Consider the following 22,412-nt stretch of genomic DNA (forward strand, 5'->3'; position numbering starts at 1 on the left):
AGGATGGTACTTCATTAAGGGAAAGTGAGAAAATGGTTGCAAGTCATCAAGAATAAAGAATAAATTCCACAATACGATCATTCTAAAATGGATTTTTAAAAAAAATATGGAAAACAAAGGAAAACAACCTCCACAAAACACCGGCACCTATGCATATTACATGCTATTGTGTTGCTTAGAATCTAATTACAACATATATTTCAGAGAATAAGAGTAGGATTATAGAGAGCACTCCAGCACAGAGAAAGGAGCAACGTTGCTGTTAGATAAATGGAGTACAGATCTTCCTAAAGAACATGCCTAGAGTTTGAGAAATCAAAATCCAGCAGCAAGCACGTATGGCACAATCCGAATTCCATCCCTTTCTCATTAACTGTCTGCATGATTTGGTGACTAAGATACTTGTGTTACCTCTTCTGTAAAGCAATGTTTAGAAAAGTGCTATGTCAGTGCAAAATTAACCTAATATATTGAAATTGTTTACAATTTACACTTTAAAAACAAGAACTGAGAAGAGACTGGCTCTGGAATATTTGAGCCACTTGAACAAAAAGGTGAGAATCTAGAAGAAACCTGACATGTCAGTGTTAGGTAACAGGTAAACACTTCATATACTGGAACACTACTGACCTTTCAGGGATAGCTCATATATACAAAAGATAGCAAGTAATCAAGAGACAATTTTAAAGGGTTGCTGGTAATCACGTACAAGGAATGGCTGAAACAAGCCTGACAAAAGCCCACTGGGAAAGTGATAGATGTAAACTTATCACAGGTTAAGCACTAGACAGACAATCACAGTAAAATTATTGGGAGGAAGGTGTCAGGAGGGATATACTCAGACATTGGCTTCAGAGACTTTCTGTATCAAAATAAACAATAATAAAATGCTTTTATGATTTGAATGAAGACATACTTTACACAGCAAATAATAATCCTGCCCTAGATACCACCTCTAACCCTTACAAAGATGTTTGCTGTCTTCATTGCCCATTTCCTAGATGAACACCCCTATACAGAGAAGAAAAAAAATGTTCTCCAGTTCCTCTGGAGCCTCCCCTTCATCACAGTGTCCTACAGGAGGGGGAATGAAAGGAAGCAATATAATTACAGCTGGAACATAGTTTTGATAAAAACTATAATCTCAGTCCTTTAATATTTTCCATCTAAAGGGGCTCAAACCCAATTATTATCATTAGTGATCAGTGTCTTAAGTGTCACTTCTGTGACACAGGTGACAAATGTCTGAGAACAGTGAATACTGTTGCAGAGAAGAGGTGTTATGTCTTTCCAAAGGATGTTGTACAAGTGCTGGTATCAGCACTAAATCAGCATTACAGAAATTAAGCAACTCTTTCCCACAGAAGGCAATGGAACTTCTGATTTTAACCACTCCTTAGAAAACCTGAACACACAGACAGGGCCTGCGGCATCACAGTGATGAATTCCCTAGAGCAAATCTCCTTCCACAAGCTCCCATACATACAGTTTGGATGTCAGATAGGAGCCCTCCATCTAATCTCCATTTTACAGTGAAAGCAGCAGCATCTCTGCGAATAACGCTGACAAGCATTCCAATGCTACAGGAACAGATCACTGAATTACGATGTTAAAAATTAATAGTAATTTGAATAGTTAAATATTAATAGTTTAATTTGGAAGGAACAGAAAGGATTTCTTTTGATACTAATTTGACCCTTCATCCTAGTTGACCGCACTGCAAAGATGACAGGTGAAACAAATTAGTGTAACAAAACAATCAGCTGGAACCACAAATTTAATTTTAATGGAATACCTTATGCCGCTATAACCCAAGGGATTCATCTTGTGGGGTACACCTCACTGGGTTCATGTGCAGTTTAGAAAATTAATAGGATAAAAATGTGTTTCAAATATTTAACAAGAGACAAGATAAGGTCAACCAGGAATTCAGCTGAAAAAAATATACATAAACAGTATTAATTCTTTTAACTCTCCTGTAATGAGAGAAAAATAATATTTTTCAACCAGAAACAACTTTTCTAATTAACAAATGTTTGGCAGTGTAAGTATCCATACTGGGAAAGATGAATGATGTCAACTAGTCCTGTCACCAGTGATGCTACCAACAGTGGCAAACCTACTGTGTTTCCAAAGAGCTTACAAAAGCAGACATTCAAAGTAGGAAGAAAAGTTCAGTTGAGTTAACCATACAAGAGACCTGAATGACAACGCAGCCCAGTGTTAAATTCTTACTTCCAACAAGACGTGGGTCAAGGTGGGGGCTTTTGAAAATAGCCCAGTACAGCTCAGCAGGTCTTTGCCAAGGGGAATAGCAATGAGGGAATATAAGGAGAAAACAAGCATCAGAAGATACCTCCTTTCCTTTTCAAAGAACTTGAGTGAATAGCTATGGCACAATAAAGGAGAAATGCATCTTAAAAATTGAGTTGAACATGGACAAATGGTGGCTTAAGATGTGGCATCCTGCAAGGAAGAGTCAGCTACGCAAGGCATTATCTAACTTCAGCGTTTCTCTAAATTCACTAAATTCACTAGCCTGAGCATTTTTGGGGAAGTGGTATCTTCACAATGGGTGAACCAATGGTTCATTTTGCACCCCACATTCAGTCTTTTGTTTCTAACACAAAGAGCAGTGATGATTTTTGGCTTATGGTCCTATTTTCCATTCTCTTTCTGAACAGTTCCTGGTGAAGATTCCTATTTTCAGGTTATTCCCTTTGAAATACTTGGCATTATTACAGCCCATGATGTGGTTTTGTAAGGTTTTCAAAAACCCTTTCAAAAAGGACCAGTTATTCTGTGATGCTCACTGGCGGCCATTTCTTGCTTGAGAAGGCACAATGTAAGTTGTATAATAACCACATAGCTATCAAAAGATCATTAACTGCAGTAGGATTACCACCTCATTTTGGGATGGACTTTTCTCAGTTTCTGTCTAGGTTGGAAGGGATCACCACACCTCTGGATCAATGCTGGCATGATAACCATTGGGCCAGACACAGGAATATAACAATATTAAAAGATGATAAGCAGCACCACAGGAAAAAGAAATGAAAATAGGGTCGTTCTGAACAATACATACAATGGAGAAAACCTTGTAACTCAAATTTCAATCAGGTGTACACAGAAAGATGAGGAAGCAGAGGAATAAGATATGGATTATTATCCATTTGCTAATAAAAAAAATATACAGGACTAAGCCATGGAATCAATATAATAGGCTACAAATAACTTTATATTCTAAAAATGAGCTAATGAGTATAATGAGTAGCAAATACAATTTAGTACAAAAAAACACGGGTAATATCGAGCTTCAAAAAGAATAAACTCAAATGAAAATGAACTGAGATGAACTAGATCAGAATATGTAACAATATTTTCTCTATTGTAAAATAAAAGCGCTTACTTTGGTGACTGAAAATACCTAAACATACAGGAATATATCTCTACATGAACCACTGGAATTCTTAAGAAGTCTTTCATATGCTTTTCAGTTACTGTAAAAGAAAGATAATATAGCATATAAAAAGCAGAGGAGAATTGGGAGCAACAGTATCTGCATTGATTCACAATTTCACAGGAAACCACAGAAAAAATGTAGACATCATCATTTTACAATACATCATCATTTGACAATACCTGAAATTCTGATTTCACTAAGGGTAAACTCTCCTACCCTCCCACTACAGTTACAGGCAGTTTAAGGGTTAGCATTTGAACAGTTACAGACCAAGAATTTAAAAAGAAAAAAAATTGATAGGAGCAAAAAAAAATCGCTGGAATAAGACTTTACATATAATTTGTGCTTCATTCTAAAACTAAGATAACTGATTCACAAAAATACTAAGATGTGCAATGCACTTTTGTTTTGAAGAATCTTGAAGGATTCAAGTGGAAATATTCTAGGACTATAATTATTATTGCTGCTGCTGTTGTTAAATACTCTGGATGTTATTTTCCTCTGACTTTGTTGCTTCTAACTGATAGTTTAAGTCACATCAAGATCACCTAATCTAATTAGATTAGATATTCCATAATAACCTGACTGCCTTTTCAGAAACAATTTTACTTTTATCATGTTAAGTAATCATATTTTTATATTAGAGTTAAAAATGCAAGAACATTGAAAATAAGGTATTGTGGCCAATTGAAATTATACCAACAAATAGCATCTGAAGGATTTAAACAGATAGCAGCAATTATCCTCTTCTTGGTGAAGCATGAAAGTGATAAAAATGATTATTTTTCTGAGATCACTATAATATTCATGTATCTACTTAACTTTCTTCCTTGGAAGGTCCCATTTGTTTTCTTTAAAGAAACAAATAAAAAGATTTAAGATTATTATTATTCAGTACTTAGGGAAACATGAACAGAAGCTATAACAAAGGTATGTTAAATGAGCAACAGAATGCAGAGAAATATTTTCCCCAATATTAATATATATACATACATAAACATTTTTTCTATATATAAATACACATATAAGACTCTCTTGCTCGATGAAATTAAAGGCAAAATATCAGAGTGGACAGACAAACAGTCATTTTACAGAACATATCTAACTGACATCTAAAGATTTCAGATGATATTGAACCCAATCATACTCAGAATAGAAGCTCTTTTATGCACATGAATAACATGAGTAGTTTCATCAGCAACAATTTAATTATGAAACTATTGATCGTTATGTTTCAAGGCACAAAATGACCATTAGATGGAACAAAGGAAAGAGATTCCTTTGATGTTCAGCTTGCATGGAGGCCTATATTTTCTCTGAGGCAACCACAATTGCTGTCAGAGAATAAATACTAGATCAATAGGAGTGCAAGGTGCCAGTTTCTATTAAAAAAAAAAAAAAAAAAACATGGATTTTACACTGTTATTTGAAGAATTCTTGGGTACCATAATATCTGGGATTAATTTATACAGTAGGAGACATTCCAGTTTACACTACTTTCATTATTTGCTCTTCATGAGTTGGGCTGACAGATCAACTTTACATTCAGTTTGGATGAGGGAAGAAGGAACTGTGTCCAGCTGGCCTTCTTGCCTTCATCTGAGGTTAGCCATATCACCACATGCAGTAGTATAGAACTACTTGAATTGACTCAAGGAGGTGCTACACTAGAGGAAAACCTGAAAGTGTATTCCATACCCTACTTTCTGCTGATTCTTAGCAAAAACAGAAAGGGCAGGTGTGTGGTTACCTACGAATCATGCAAGTATAGACAACATTGAAGGCAAAAGTATAGCATGGACTTCAAAGATTAGATCTGCATGTTCTTTGTCAGGAAGCACTGAGTAAAAGGAATTTTCTGATTTCTTAGCACTAGAAATGCTGATGTGTTCTGCTGCCCTATATAAAGATTTAACGTACTCAATGAACAAAAATGATAGTCTTTCATTTTAGGGAAAGCAAGTCATTGGGTAGAACTTACTAAATTTCTCGTAATAGTGAAGAGGACTTTTAGTTTTAGTCTCTGTAATGCTGGTCTTAAAGAACTTTCAGAAAAATTTTGATAAATTAGCCTGTACAGGGCTGTACTAATTCAGTACTGCTATATCATTTCAAACTACTCTGTGGCATACAAGTGGACAATCTACAAGAGGAATAGTTTGAGGTTATTCTTCCAGTAGTACGTCTCATCTCCTATACTAACAATGTTTGTTTCTAAAAAGCAACATTGCATCGAATTGTGATGTAATCAGAGAATGAAAAATCTGTCACAGACAGCAGACTAACATTGCTTAAATGGCAAATCTGGTATCTCTAAAAAAACTACATCCAATACTAGGATTTCATAATAATAATGATGAATAAAAATATGGTGAACACCACCACCTGTGTAAATTTCATAAGCTAGGAATTGCTCAAATAAGTGACTGTAGCTTTATGTTCTTCAGCGAAGACTTAATTAAAGAATATTTTTTAAAAAGGTTCAGAGAGAATCACCCAAAGTGATGTTTTCAGAAAATACAGAGGAAAAGAGAAGGTCAGAAGACCTTTCTTGCACAGAATTATGGTGCCTGTAGAGCTGTCAGACAAGGAGAAACATAAGCAGTAGTCATTAAAGAAACTTATCCTCATGGAATTTCACACAGTAGAAATCTATTACAAAGTTTGTTGCTTTATTAAACATTGTCACAGATTTTTTTTGTTTTGTTTTGTTTCTTGGGGCTTTTTTTGCCCTTTTTTTTTGGCTGAGCAAAAATATGAGACATTAAAAGACTAAAATACTAACAGTTCTAGGTCCAGATGTTTACAGAGTGGAAGTCCTCAGTCACTACTTAAACTTGCTTTCTATTCCCATGCAGCACATAGAAAGGAGAGACAGAAAAGTTCAAAACAAAGTCCAAAATATATATAGTACAGAGTCCTTCTGGAGACTTGCTGACAACCCAGTACCCACATTAATGTGCACAAAGGGAAGAAATTAAAAATTTTGCAGCAGATGCTTAATACTTTGCAGGCTCAGATCCAGCTTGAGAAGTATTATTTCTGACTGGAGAGCCAACACAGGCCTGCAGAAACAATCCAGCAGCAATCAGCAGCTCAGCACCTTACAGAATCTTTCTGATAAGCAGTTAAGTCTTATCCTCAGTTTCCATGAGACATATCTACATATTGCTTTTATTTAATACGCAGATCATGAACTGTTAAGAGCTGCACTATGCTAATAAAACAAGAATAAAAACTTTTTCATTTTAATAGTGATTTATTCTTAAACCATCTGTTGCTGGAAAACCTATATAACTGGGACAATCTACAGCACAGGATTCAAAATTGATCTGTTAACATCCTTCAAGAGCTGTCTGAATGTACTCATACACCAAGCACAATAAGCACTTAACCTTCATGCAGCATTAGTTTCTCAAGTTCACTGTACTTCACTAATCTGTTTTAATCTCAACATCTCTAACCATGTTAAGCACTAAACTTTCCACTGGAACAGAAATTTGGACCATAAAGGCAGTTAACCCACTGCAATAACCTAAGAAAAACAAATACCTCTAAGGACTTCTGAAAAAATATCAGGTGAGGGCTTCATATTTCTAAAGAAGTAAGAAATCATTTTGTCAGTGAATTCATTAGCCCCTTTTCTCCAACACAAAACCAAAATCCACATAGAGTAATAACTGCCCTTAGTTCCCAATCCAATTTATGGATCCTGACAGGCAGTCTAATGGCATAGATGATTTTTAATAAATCAACAATCTCAGAGCACCAAATCAAAAGCAGCAGTGACTTAAAGAGAGACTTATTCTAAGTCCAGTTTGACAGGAGACCTGAATAAACATATAATTTCATTTCTACAAACTATAAACCCAGCTTCTGGATTTTTCAGATTGCTAGCTAACCTCACTTTTAGCAACCTCAGTGTTGATTACTACCTGAGTATTTAGCCATAACATTTATATATATATATATATATATATAAACACATGTAAGAAAAAAAAAAACCCTGCTTATTTTTGCATTGAGTACGTTCCAAGTCAAAAATGCTTATTTGACTATTTGTTTATAAAACATATGCAAAAAAGCTGGCTCCTTGGAAAAGGAGTCTACATAGATTACATATCAGAATATTAAAGGAGCATTAAATTCTCCTATCTCATTATCACTTTTTGTTTCTAAAGTTCCTTTTAAAAAAAGTTACATTTCCAATTCAATTAATGCCTTGGATTAAGTCTTTCCAGCTGACTTTTTACACAACTTCTTCAGTCTCTGTGCAATAAAGAAACCCATTGCTGCCTTTACAAGTATCATCAATAACATTCAGCTGTGGGTACTCAATCACTGAGAATTGGTCATCCATTTTAGCAATACCAGTTGGAACACTGCTCAGTTGCCCTTAAAAAAAGGTCCTTTCAGTGTCTTCTGAAAGCATCAGCCATGAAAGACGTATGTATGTTTATACATTTCACTCTCACCAGTGCCCTAAGCAACGATTCTGCAAGATGTACGATTTCTGTTACTGTCACACATTAAACATCAGCTAAGAATGTAACTGTTGTTATTTTCATCTGCAGCTTTTTCATTTTAGTAAGCCCAGTCAGTGGTTCAAGTCTAACAGCAGCAACACACAAAAATACAGAGAAGCCTTCATCATCAGATGCCATAGAAATTTTACGTCAGCTTACAACAGTTACAGAGCCCAAATCAGGGCAGAGAAGAGTCACTTGGACTGTGAATTTTGAATCTTCACCAGAAACTAAAATAAGCCTCATTTCCTAAGTGTGAAGTGATCAAAAGATAGTTGTGATTTTAGCATGCCAGGCAGAGAAACAGGGAAATGAATATGCTTTTAATGCATTAGGCTACCCTTATTCCTAGAGAGAAAGAAATAACCCTCATGCCTAAGACTGAACCTCAAGCTGGAGGCCTTCCTTACTAGTAATGAAGGGTGCCATCCATATCACAGTGCACTCTTCCTCAAGAGGCACACTCTGGTCCATGCTCAGATCATATAATCAGCTCTAGGATTTTGTCATGGTCTGAAAAACTTGAAGTTTCCTGCACTGTTGACAATGATCTGACATATCCTGTTAGCCTGCTCGTGCCTTGGGAGCTGGCAGTGTGCAGCCTCTCACAGAGTAAGGCTCATGCATGCTCATATATAAAATCTGCTCCACTAGGTCACAGAAAACCTTTAAGACATTTCAACTGAAGATCTCTGCATGTGCAAGCTCTTGGTCCCAAAACTGGAGAGAGTACTGAAGATGCAGCAAGGCAATGAGTAAAATGGCCTACTCAGAAGAGAAGGATGTATGAAGTATAGCAAGATCGGATGGAGTCTATCTTCTTTCTTTCCCCATTACTGTTGAGAAGCGCATCTGGACACTGTAAAACCATACAAGACCACTGCTTACCTTTTCCATTCATCACTTATAATTGAAAACTGAGAAAGCTGGGGCTGTTCAGCCTGAAGAAGAGAAGGCTCCGCAGAGACCTCATTGCAGCTTTTTGGTACTTAAAGAGGGTTTATAAAAAAAAATAGAGCGACTTTTTACTTGGGCAGATAATGACAGGGCAAGGGGGAATGGTTTTAAACTAAAAGACAGGAGATTTAGACTAGATGTTAAGAGGAAATTTCTTCACTCAGAGGGTGGTGAGGCACTGGAACAGGTTGCCCAGGGAAGCTGTGGATGCCCCATCCCTGGAGGTGTTCAAGGCCAGGCTGGATGGGGCCCTGTGCGACCTGGTCTAGTGGGTGGTATCCCTGCCTATGGGCGGGGGGAGTGGAACCAGGTGGTCTTTAAGGCCCCTTCCAACCCGAGCTGTTCTATGATTCTGTGTTTCTATGACTTTGCATAATGCATTATAGTATTTGTGTGATTCTTAAAAGCATGTACAAAGTGAGGTAAAAGGGCAGAACATTTATTTAGCTCTGTACTGAGTAGATACTGCTAGCTCATGCAATAAAGACAGTGACATTTTATGTTGTGGTGGAATGTGATTACAGTTTGAATGTCTTTGCTTTATTTCAAAGCCACATTTATGGCCTAAGTAAAATATGGGATGCAGTTCAGGAATGGATAGATACCAAGGAATCCATCTGAAAGCAAGGCTCCAAAAACTCAGTGGATTCTTTCGCCCCTTTGTGGACTGCATATGTGCATAAATATGTACATTCTTAATTTGCTGCTTGAAGAAGAATTTGCTATGCCAGATATTCCACATACCAATGAAAACGTCTGTGCTATTTTTAGAAGGGAAAAAAAAAAAGGCAAGCCAAAAACTAGCAAAAAGGACAAACATTATGCGATAGTTCAACATTATGAAAGCTTATGTACATTATTTTTTTCAAAATAGGACCTTCCATTATGAGAAGCGCAAAGGAAACTAAATCGAATCCCTATGATCCTGAAAATGTTTTGTAGCTTGGAAACTTTTCTTCAAGGTAAATAAACAAGAAAAAAAATTTTACAGGTCATTAAGCTCTTTTTCTGTTTCACCCTTACACTTTGCTTCAGAGCCCTTTCTGCTATCATCTGCCATGGCAGGAAAGCCTTCCCCAAAATACCTAAATGATATTTTCTAAAAATGAACTTCATTTGTTAACTGTGAAAAGAAAACATTCCACGCACTGGCAATAAATTAATCGAATGATTAGCGATGCTGGGTCATTCATTTGTCTAGCTCTGTCCCACTTCTCTGACAGTGAACAATGAAAAGTTATTCCTGAGACAGTTACGGATCCCCAGTTTGAGCAATTACTGCAAGCAATCATGTAACTGAACTGGCGTATTTTCATACTATGAGACAAAAAGCCTACAGTAGAAAGAATGAAAATATTAACTACAAAGTGAGACATCAAAGCATCTCTTTCCCACTCCCCTCTGTGCTATTCCCAAAGACTGCATGTCTTAAGGACCAAGAAAGTCTGCTTGCCAGTGGCAGCTTCTCCACGATCTTTAAAATTATTTTATCAACCGTTCAGAAAGGCAACACTACCAGATTTATGGTTATTCATTCAAGTTTACAAACACAGAAATTCATTTAAGTTTTCGAGGTTATCAGACGTACTAGCATTCACCTCCAAATATTACCAATACTAACTACCTATATCAATATTCTTGTTGATGGACAGAACATAAAGATGTTCCAAAAACAGTACCAAACCACCCCAAAGGACAGACCACATTGCACACCTTCAGAGCAAGAGAAAATCTGCCCCATCCACCACCCCTCCATAAACACGTTTCTGCTGAATTTTTATTATTATTATTTTAAGTTATCTGGGAATCCATAGAACTAGCAAAGCAAGAGTTGGATAATTTACAACACGTGCCTAAATAGGGCTTACACAACCCCAGACACTTCAAACAAAGAACACAGCCACCATTGAACCAGGGTCCTAAGGTCTTTTCAGTATCTAAGATTACTCAGAAGGCAATTCTTTGATCACTTGTATACAGTAATTGATATTCAAAAATCAATAGTTGTTAATAAAATATTAAGTTTTCCCAATCAATATACACACATCTATGAAATATTCAGCACAGGTACAAAAATGATACCATACTGAAGTGAGAAATATTAATGAAATATTTCTGAGTGTAAAATACATATTTAGAGTAAAAAGGAAAAAACAAGACTTGGAGAAACTTCTGTCATACATATTTGTCACTGCCAAAAAAAAATTATCAGACATAAGCAGCATGTATTTTATGGAAAAAATTCTGTTAAACTTAACAAGCTTCATATAATTCCTTTGTTTCAGAAATAAAGGCATTACTCTGCAAATCTTAAATCCAAGCAGCAAATACGAGATACAATAGTAGATCTGCTACGTACTGCACATTTCACGGATACGCCAGTTGTTCATTGGCAGACTGGTCTCATCTACCATGGCACACTACCTTTCAGGAGGAAATCCCCAAATCACACATCTGTCAAATCCAAGTTAATATACTGCAAGTCCCTGGTCCTTCTAGGGCTCTAGCAATGGCATCCCTGATCATTTCCATCATTTCTTAAATCTTTCTTAAATCAAAGTGGTAGGAATTTGGCACTCCCACGCTCCACCAAGGAAGGGCTCCGCTTCCTCAGCGTGGGATTTCCCTGGAAGAGATGTGTAAGTAAGTGCCATACACTACACAGATTTTGGTCACACCAGACCACAGATGCCACACACAACATATACGTAAGCATACTGGAAGAGCACTTGAGCCTTTTTTTCTGTAAGATTTCCTGACAGTAGCATGTTAGTCATTACTACTGCAAATAGACCAGCCATATAACCCATTCATGCAGCACAAGAAACACTGTGCAGAATCTCTGTCTAGCCATTAGTCATCCACGTAAAATTTCATCTTCATCTACTTGAACAATCTGTTTAAGCAGAAAAAAAGGATATAGCAAGGAAAATAGAGAATTCCCATCCAGCATGGTCAGTGTTGTGCCTAGCTAACCAGCCTTTGGCAGTAGATATGAACACAGCCTGGGAATCTGGTAATTGGTATTGGTGGGTTAGGCCACATGTGCCCATCTGAATTGCTGACCACATACACACCGTGCATCTTACTTGGGATCATGCTTTAGAGCTTCTTCCTTTACACACACACACCACCTTGCAGCTAAATGCCAAAAAAAAAAAAAAAAAAGCTTCTTTAAGACACCAAAAGGATGCTGTGGAGAGAGGGGGGTAGGGGCAGAGCACAGGCCCAGATCTTTCCGAGGGGAAAACATTAAGTTAGGATAAAAACTTGGAACACTTCTGCACTGCTTGGCCATAAACCTAAAAATAGGTTATTTTAGGTTAAAGACGGGAAGAGTAAAGCACATTCATGAAAAGAGGTTTTAAATATTAACAAGGACTGCAAATAGAAAGGTCAAAGCATTCTTCATGTTCACTGAGAATATGACAAAAGGTGACAGGCTTAAATTGTGGCAAGGGAGATTTAAGTTAGCCATTAAGCAAGCCTTTCCAAATGGCTGAGTACAGCGGAGAGGGAAAGATGTTAAGGAATTCCCTGTTTTGTTTTGTGTGTGGTTTTTTTTTTCCTCTAAGAACGGGTGAGACTAAGGATGTTTTAGGTACCATGGATCCTGCCTCGAGGCAGGGCGGTGAACCAGATGTCCTTTCCATGATTCAGTTATTTCCATTATTTGGTAAGGGAGTGCAACCGAATGGTTTCTATAAACAGGATACGGTGTTGGGGGAATGTATTCTTGTTTGAACAGATAAGATGACAAGCCCTGGCTGTTAGAGGTCAAAAAAGATCAGAATTTGATTGAATAACATCTTTCCCAAAATCAAGTTACATCTACTGTGGAAGTGGATGACTAAAACATGAGAGCTTTTTGCTTCCAGCCACTGACACTGATCCAGCATCCTTTGCATGTTTTCAAGACAGCATGTTCCCACTAACACATTGGTGTGGTGGCTCTCCATTCCAGCTCTCACCTCATGAACCATTTGTAGTAATTGCTAGGTTTAGGATACAGATCAAGATCTCACAGACCACAGAAATTGATTTAGTCCTGTTGAATCAAGAAGAAATCCCCCGTAAAGGAGCTCAGGACAAATGTTGACTGGGTGACATGGAAAAAATTACCCTTACTTGTTCTTTAGATAGACAGCTTCATTTATGAGTCTTGAATGAGTATTAAATCAAAATCACGATTTTTAAGCCACTGAGCATGCACATGCAATTTGAAATACTAAATTATAGCATATGCACCAGCACCAAAGGCTGCACCTAAAAAATCATGTAAAAATGCTAATTATCCCTAAGTCCAGAAATACAACTATCAGCATGACTTGTGGTCAGCTGTTTAATTAATTTTACTATTAATAAAGTTAGAGAAAATCAATGTGTCAGAAGGACTTGAAAGGATTACCAACTATTCTGGACAAATTAGCAACACATCCATGCCTTGAGCACAAGAAAGCACAAAGATGTTTAATTAAAAACTATTTACCAGTGAGGAATTTAAATCACTCTAAATATTACATTTTGAGCGCATTTTTTCCCAGATTGAAAGCACTTAGAAGCAAATGATATGCAGTTCCCCAACGGCATTTTTTAAAGGAAGGAATGTAAAAAATGTTGCATTTACATCTACTAAATGAAGGTGAAGTCAGGAACAACAGAATGTAACACAGCATTTAAAAAGTAGAGGACAGGGGAATAATTCAATTCTTAAGTAACAAAAGATGTTACAGAACTTCATAGAAAGAAGAAGATTTACAACACGAAGGTCACATGGTTACTCAAGGCCTATGCACATTGTGCTTCGACAAATCGCTATTGTTTCCAGTGAAAATACCGATCCTTGTTGGTATGTCTGTGTTTTTCCCACACCTCATTTTTCAAACTCCATTTACTAGAATCTTCAAAGCTACCAGTGTCACATTTGTGCCACCATGAATTTGGGTTAGATGCTCCACTTCTCCTTACCTCAACTACCCCTTTTCCAAAACAGCAATTAAATACTTAACAGCTGTCCAGGGATACATTGAAAATCTACCTTATCCATGATAATAAAGCATTTTCTGACAGTACTAAAGAATTATCCTATTTAGTATTATTATCAGTAGAGCTTCCCTGTGGCAAGAGTGCAATAGTTATCTCTCTACGGGACTTATCTAAAGCCAAAATGAATGCAATTGAAAGCTTTCCATTGAGTTAATGGGTTCTGAGTCAAGACCTGTGCGAGTATCAGTCATCTGACACAGATTCACTCTGCTTTTGTTTTGCTGGATTCACTCAGTACTCTTCTAGTCATCTGCTGACTTGTCCTGCAGAGCAAAGAAATGCTCTCTGATGCAGGCAATACCCACCGGCACATAGATCACCTGCTGCTGAACTTGGCCAACAGCCCTCTTAGGGACTCGAAACAAATGTTTCTGCATTTCAAGGCACCTGAAACTAAACATTTTCCTTTACAGTTCTGGGAACAGAGATGCTATTGACTGTAGTTCAAACAAAAGAGTACTGCTTAACGCTGAGAGCTAATTCCTGTCCTGCCTTTTAGCACTTGACACATAAGGACCTCAGGAAAGAAGAGACTAGCATCAGAGTGTTTTGTGCCTGCTGAGTTAATACAATTATAGCAACATCCATTCAGGATTACTTAAAACCAATTTCCAAACGCATTTGAAGACGTCCAAGTATTGCCCTGAAGATAGCTGCAGCAAGACAACAAGCAAGCAAGTCAAGCTCACAGAAGGACAATGGGCTGTCCTCAGCGTGTAGAGGACAGAGTGGACTCCAAAGCAGGGAATGCTTCAGAGCAGTATATATTAATATATTAGCATCAAACAAAATCAGGAGGGTCCAGATCTTACTGAGGTCCTTACCCCCAGTAGTATCCACCGTGCTGAACATCTGCTACCTAATCTGTAAATGGTGATACGTGACTATGACCTAAACTCAATTCATATTTTTCATAATGTTTCTTTTAAAATTATGTCATGCTAGGTAAGATAACCACCAGTGATATACTTTAGAACAGCAACATCTGAAGAGGGCACTTCCCCTGAACGTGCCTGAAAACAATTCCACTACAGACCTATCTTGACTGCCTACTGACCCAGATTTCACGTTTTCAGCTAGCAGACATGTCTATTTTGTCCATCATCTGAATAGTGGTAACATTTATTTACTGACCTCTGAACATGCAAGACCCTGCACAATACTTGGAAAGTCCAAGTGCCACAACAAACTATTAATGTTTCTTTCTTGAATGCTAATTTAGTTCACCAAAAAGGAGGTGGTAGAAAAGAGGGTCAGTAGGTTAGATTGAAGTAACAGCACTTTCTTTCCAAGAGTGACTATATTACCAATTGGCTGCCTAAAAGCTTCTATTCAGGTCTTTTTCAAACACACACCGTCGTTCTGGATGACAGGCCAGGAGCCTGCCCTTTGAGATTGCCACCTCGCCACTGTGAAGCTTGCTGCATTATTGGTATTATTATGGGGTCAAATATACCATCTTGAACCTGACAGGTAAACTCTAGCAACAAAAATCTCAAGGCATCAATTTCAGTGATAGCAAACAATTTGAACAATTTTTGTTCTAACCATTGCAGGAAATTTCCGCAGTTGAGTTACCTTTCTTGGATGGGGGAGGGGAGGAAGGAAGAGCAGGAAAAGGGAGCTGCTGTTTATTTTACCTTGAAATTTAGATTTTGCAGAACTCCACATCTGTCTATGCTTTAGGCACAATCCTTCAAATATGCTACATTGGAAAGATTGCTATACCTGCTTGCATGTTCACAGCCAACATACTGCAGAAAGGCTTGTTCTGAAAGGGCGTTGTATTCAAAACTGAATGCTCCTCCAGAAAGTACTAAAAGGGGCTTATGAGATGATCCTTCCAAACCATTAGGTTTTCCTACTTTCTTTTCCCTATCCATACTGTAAATCAAATTAACATATAAAGTACAGATTAAGAAACATTTACATTCTAATGTTTTTTTTTTCCTAAACAATATATTTCTACATAACATCAATTTTTCCATAGGATGAAAATGCAAAGTAACTTATTTTCAAAATACAAATGTTTCTGTGTTAGGTAAAGGCTTGTCTTTTCCAAGTAATGTTTTAGTGACTCTTTGCTTAGAGAAGCCAAAGGTAAGAGAAGTTCTTTGAATTTTATCACAAAATGAGGACTGAGAAAGGCTTAAAGGCACAGTCAAACATCATGCATAACTGCACAAGTCCACAGTAAAATCTGGAGCTGGGTTTCTTTCGTGGAGGAAGAACACCTGTCAGACTAGTTTGGTGCATAAAGAGGAAAATGTTTGCATATAGCTTGCAACACATTTTGGCAGAACATGCCACTGACACATGCTTAGAGACCACATAGCTTTCCATCCTATTTCTTGAACAGATGTCCCCAGAACAAAATTGGGAAAGTAATTCTTAAGCCCAAAGGGAGCTTCTTCATTTTGCTAGAGGACATTGAGCTATAAGAATAGTAAAAAAAAAAAAAAAAAAAAAAAAAAAAAAAAAAAAAAAGTATTTGCTTTCTCATTTGAGCATGTTTTTTTTAAGCTTTCGTGTATCATTAGATCATTAATGAATACTTGGAGGAAATTGTAAAAATTTTCAACCCAAAATGGAGCATCCAAGCTCAAATGCAACTATAAAACAAACAAACAAACAAACAAACTTACTCTTTGAACGACTGCTAGATTTTACGGAGTTTTCAGTGTCCCATGTGGCCCCAAGGAAAACATTGAGAAATAATAATGTATTTCTTTAAATGGCTATATCACAGCTGTTAAAGATATTTAAAGCGGTCTTATAAAAAGGAGGTAGAAGGACTCCTTCCTCGGGTAGATAATGATAGGACTAGGGGAATGGTTTTAAACTAAAAGACGGGAGATTTACATTAGAGGTTAGAAGGGAATTTTTCACTCAGAGGGTGGTGAGGTACTGGAACAGGTGGCCCAGAGAGTTTGTGGTTGCCCTATCCCTGGAGGTGTTGAAGACCCAGTTAGATGAGGCCCTGAGCAACCTGGTCTAGTGGGTGGCATCCCTGCCTATGTCAGGAGGGTTGGAATTCGATGATCCTTGAGATCTCTTCCAACCCAGGCCATTCTATGATTCTGTGTCAAAGGCCAGGTATTTTTATCACTATCATCGCCATAGAAAATGCCAGTAATATGCAGAAACAGATGAGACCCATCTACACCATTTCTTCTTCATGTCACCACAATATATCTAGTTCATATGGATAACTTAAAGCCTATTACAATAAAACAGCATTTGCTCACTTGATTCAATGGCAGTGAGGCATAAAAACAATATATTGTTTCCAACTGAAGAGGAACAGGCCTACACACTTCCAAAATCATACCAGAGAACAGATGCAGCCCACCAGAAATAAAAACACGGGATTTTTAATATGAAATTTATAATGTTTCAAAAAGCATTTGAAGCAAACACCCGTAATGCTATGTGAGAAAAAAGCAATCCAAGAGAACTTATTTTTCAACAAGCAAGAGGAGTAAAAAACTGTGCAAGTCAATAAAATGCTTTAAATCGGTAGATTCCAGTAAACGAGAATATCCAGTGCAGCAAATCTTGCTGCCATTTTCAGAATGGGCAAGACTGTGATTTAATGGAGAATACATAAACAACCTGTCAGTGTCATGGGAAGAGAGTGAAAGAAGCTTCCTGTTCAAGGGTAACTTCTCTTAATAAAACCATCTTTCACTGAACAACTTAATTAACATTCACAACTCCAAGCTCCAGGAGTAGGAAAGCACAAAATCATAAGTGTATCTTTCTTTCATTAATCTACTTTCCTTGGCCCAAGCTATTGGTAGGCTGATTAATCTATCACAAAATGGCATGGGGTGAACCTCAGCACACCACGTCTTTTGCTTATGCAAGACTTAAAATTGATTATATACAAAAATATCCACTACTCATTTAAAATCATATTTCAGATTTTAATATAATTGTACACTTCATTCAGAATACTATTTTTGTTACTACTTTGTCTGTGTGACTGCTTTTGCTAAGGACTCAGCACAGCTTCCAGTACAGTAGCTTTTTCACAGATAACATTCGGAAGTTACTGCTCCAACAGTTGTCAAGATCAGAACCAAGAAATATTATTCAACAAATGTTTGGAGGAAAAAAAAAGTTTCATCAACAGCAAAACAGTACAAATGTGTTTAATTTGAGAAAAGACACAGGAAACTGAATATTTAAAATTCAGCAACATGCAAGCTGAGCATCTCATTTTGCTCAGTTCAAGTTGACCTAGCATTTCAATTTTCACTTCATTTCTTTTTGAAAAGATAAAAACTCCAATATCAAATTGAAATACACTGTTCAGATCAAAAGAAATGTTTCTCGCTTAAGGCTTCCACAAATCACTTATTCTCAACCTCTGAAAGCCACCAGAGCACAGGGGCCAGCAAGCATAGGGCTGGCCAGCAATACTGAACTTTCTCAATAGCCCACACCTCAGTCGAGGACTCTTTGTACCTTGATGAATTAGAGTCAGTCTTCCCAAAGAATGATACCTCTTACTCTGAAAATATCTCTGTTTTTGAGTCAACATAGCGTAAAACGCATGCAAAGCTGTACACATGCCTTAAGCATTTACATTTAAAACTTGTTAACCTTTATCTTGGGCCCATTACAGCCTGATCCCACATGTACAATATTCAACTGCAATCTGAATGCTAATTCACTCAGCTTTCAGATTTGTCCCCAAATTCATAGTTCAATAAAAGATAATTTCTCATTTCTTTTGAATAAAAAATTAAAAATGGAGTAATAGCTAGAATCTGTTTTGCTCATGTCTGCTACACAATGGTGCCAGCATGAGAGTAAACTAGTTAAGTATTTGCTACCTGCTTTTTTTCTTCTATTGCACTCTTATTTTAAATACATTTGTTATTGTAACATACTATTATTCATAGATACAACAGACAATGAAGCAAGCTTCACAGTTACATTACATACTCACTGTGCTTTGTAATTGTGATGTCAAAAGAAGTCATTTTAGTAAGATAATAAAATCTGCAAGAAATATTTATCTCACTCTTTCCATTATTTCTTTCTTATACAGGTCCTGGATTTTTTTTTTGTTTGCATGCATGCACATTAAAAGAATGTTCACCGATTACTGTAAAGCAACTCGTCTTACTAATGCACAGGTTTGCTGTAAATCACAAATACCCTGCTTTCTAAAAGATTTGCATGCCTAATGATACTGCCTTGCCAGAAGGCAAGGAACATTAGAAAATTAGTAGCGCATATATGGAAAGCAATTGGCAATTATCAAAAACGCTTTCCCCATCACTGAAGGCTGCTACCTCAGACAGCAGTTACACACAATGAAGTTTAAGTTCTGAAACTTTTCTGACACATAAAAGATCAAGAAAAACTCCAAAGACAGAATTTATATAGAAATAATGACTCTCTGGGCCAACTAAGAATGAGTTTCCTGGCAACTACTTAGGATCAGCCTCCCTCAAGAGGTGAGCAGGACCTCCTGAAGTTTTTATGAACCACACCATCATGGCTCCAAGACATGCTGTCATCATGAAAGTCAACATTTACTATGACCTTCCCTAAGGACAAGAAGAGCATTACAAAGTAATTATTTTGCGCTGGAAATCATTCTCATATTGAATACTCCTATGCCATCCTTCCACTTGAGAGAATAGCTCACCTAACACAATACTAAACCTGGTATTGTGCCAAGCTTGCTTATTTCCATTTCAATAAATCTGTCTTATATGTTCCTTCCTTGCCAGATAGGTGCACCATGAAAATAATGCTGAGATCAGCCTTTCTGGAAGATTGTGGCTGACAGATATTATCCAGTTAAGTATAGTTGACCAAGGCATTTCAGTAACTTCTCACATTTTTACTAAAGATTGCCAGGGAAGGTTTCTTAAAAACCTGTAGATGGAAAGGAGACCTATCTACCTTTCCCTAAGAATTTTTAGAGCTCATTTTGCTGACAAGTATTAAAAAAAAAAAAATCACTGGATTTATTATCTAATGCTAGTGTACCACTTCTCTTTTCTAAATAACGTGCAGTAGTCCTGGAGACATTAATTCTCAGCATTAACAGCAACAATTTTCACACCATGTAATGATACATTTTCAGTTTTGCTTTTATATATTTGTTTATCTCAGCTTTGTCTACAAAAATTTTCCTCTTAGCTTATTTCTGATATTTCAGTCCATTGACCAGTTTATACTATACGTAATAAAACATCATTTCTTCTCACTATGCGCGAACCTTTTTCATGTCCTTGCTAAAATCAAGCAGGTCCAATGGTCTGGATGAGTTATTCTCTCGTGAAGAGCCAGGACTGAAACTTTGGAGAAAGGTGATAGGCACATCAGTGCTAGGAACCTGACATGACCTGATCTCCAGCTGTCCATCTCACATGCAATCCACAGGTAGGACATGAACAGACAATGTCCTGGTTGACAACAGCACTCAGGTGCATGCATCACAAATCTTCCTTAGCCACCCTTCAGTTAATCCCAAAGGGTGCATACATAGGAAACGTGCCTCATACTGTTTTTATCTATCACACTTGTGTCTATTATACCAGCCGTGGGTCAACTAGTACATTGCTTTTGGTATGGCCCGGGGACTTATTAGAAAGTGAGGAATACACAAAGCACACAGAGTATGATAACACTATTGCTATATACGTAAGAGCTCACCTGTACATGAGAAATCATCTATTCGGACATATCCCTTGACGCAGTCACAACGATAGGATCCGGGCAAATTAACACACACAGTATTGGCATGACAGTAATGCATCTTGGCAGCACACTCATCAATATCTGCAGGGAGGAAGAACCAAGGAAAGTCACAGTCAAGCTCAGTTAAATAAATAATATGACATAACATTAAAATAAGAGAAGATAAATTTCATTTACAACTCCAAATGTGATCTGGTTTAACTCCAACATTAAATAACAAAGAACAAGACAAAGTTAGTGGAAAATTCTTCCTTAAAATAGAGTCAAAACTCCCGCAACACAGTAAGGAAGGGGTTCCTTCCCTTGCTCTTAATAAAAAATGGAAAAATATTTTTTCTTAAATTAAAACTCTGGAAAAGTAACACAAACTTTTTTTTTTTACATTAATTAAAAATCAAACTGATGCAGTTTTCAAATGCATAAAACAGCATCAGAAATACGCAACACTAAAAATCCTAACTCTGACTGACTCATAGGTAGCCAAAATTATTAAGGCATGGTAACTCTGCACAACATGCTACTGGTTGTACTGCTGAACAGATATGGCATGACAATAAGGCAAATTCAAATGAAGCGCTGATCAGTGAGTATTCCAGCTGTCCATGAAACAAACTTCTGCTCAAGGAACAGAACAGCACTGTTACTGGACAGCACTGTTCAGCACTATTACTGAACAGCACTCTGCTCCTCTTCCACATCCCACACAGGTAGAAGATCAAGCCAGTTGCCTAAGACCATTTTTAGCTTTCTTTACATTATCCCAATAAAAAAATAATAATAATAATTAAAAAAAAGGATGACTTAGGAATGGCAGTAGTTTCACCTCATATCTCTGTTTGCTTGAGCAATCTCTCCTGCTATTGCAAATCCAAAAATCAAAATTATTGTTTTCACAATAGAGAATAAACCTATCATTTACTAGCCTGTCTAAATATCCCAAAGTGATACTGTAAACTGTAAAATATTCTCCCTTCCTTCCCCACAAAACCAGATATTATACTGAAGAATTCTCTGTTTTTTTTTCTCTCAGCAGGATAGATTTTCTGCTTAGTAGCACAAATTTTACATAAAGTAATTCATGGCTTTCAAAAGATTAATTCTAGTATTACATATGTTCACACAAAAGAAAAAAGAATCACACTCATTTTCCCCATATCTTTCTCCTTGTTATTGATTGCTCACACTCAAGAAAGCTAGTAACAAATAACACAGCTGGAGAACTTCCTTAGCTGGTGAGGTTCAGCCAAGCTGGTCACCCCACAGTGAGAGACCTCCTAGCACACCCCTCTGCAAAGCCACATGCAGACACCAAGCTACAGGCTCCCCCACCACTCAACACATGGTGCGTATGAAGATGCAATAGCAGTGCTGATAGAAATTAGTACAACATCGTCAGCATTTAATCTCTGAAGGGAGGCCTTAATTGTGCAAATATTGAGTTAGTTAAATTGCTTAGTTGCTTAAATTCAGGTAACCTATTTAACTTCCCTAAACAGCAGTAGCTGCAGTAGAAATACACCCATGTTTTCCAGCCTTGAAAACAAAACCCATGCCAGCTCTGCTTACACTTCCTATATCCCACAGCCGTCTGTCCAGTAGGAACCATGAACTAAATCACTTCACATTGGCCACCAAACAGCTATCAGCTGGGAGTGATTTCCAACCGCTACCAACTTGGGCTGAATTAGAAA

The 22,412-nt window shown here is 37.2% G+C and overlaps 1 protein-coding gene across 10 annotated transcripts in view; it reads right to left on the reverse strand.

Annotated features, from left to right (window-relative positions):
* Positions 1–22,412, reverse strand: part of NELL1 (neural EGFL like 1) — a 298,939-nt gene that overhangs the window by 133,697 nt on the left and 142,830 nt on the right. For all 10 annotated transcript variants that reach the window (XR_010831634.1, XR_010831632.1, XR_010831633.1 and 7 more), the window contains exon 13: positions 20,677–20,802. Coding sequence is in view for 7 of the 10 variants with exons in the window: in XM_013177634.3 (XP_013033088.3) it covers positions 20,677–20,802 (126 nt within the window). In the remaining 3 variants the exon portion in view is untranslated. The remainder of the gene's footprint in view (positions 1–20,676; positions 20,803–22,412) is intronic.

The sequence above is a fragment of the Anser cygnoides genome, chromosome 5 (genome assembly GCF_040182565.1).
Source record: "Anser cygnoides isolate HZ-2024a breed goose chromosome 5, Taihu_goose_T2T_genome, whole genome shotgun sequence".
NCBI lineage: Eukaryota > Metazoa > Chordata > Aves > Anseriformes > Anatidae > Anser > Anser cygnoides.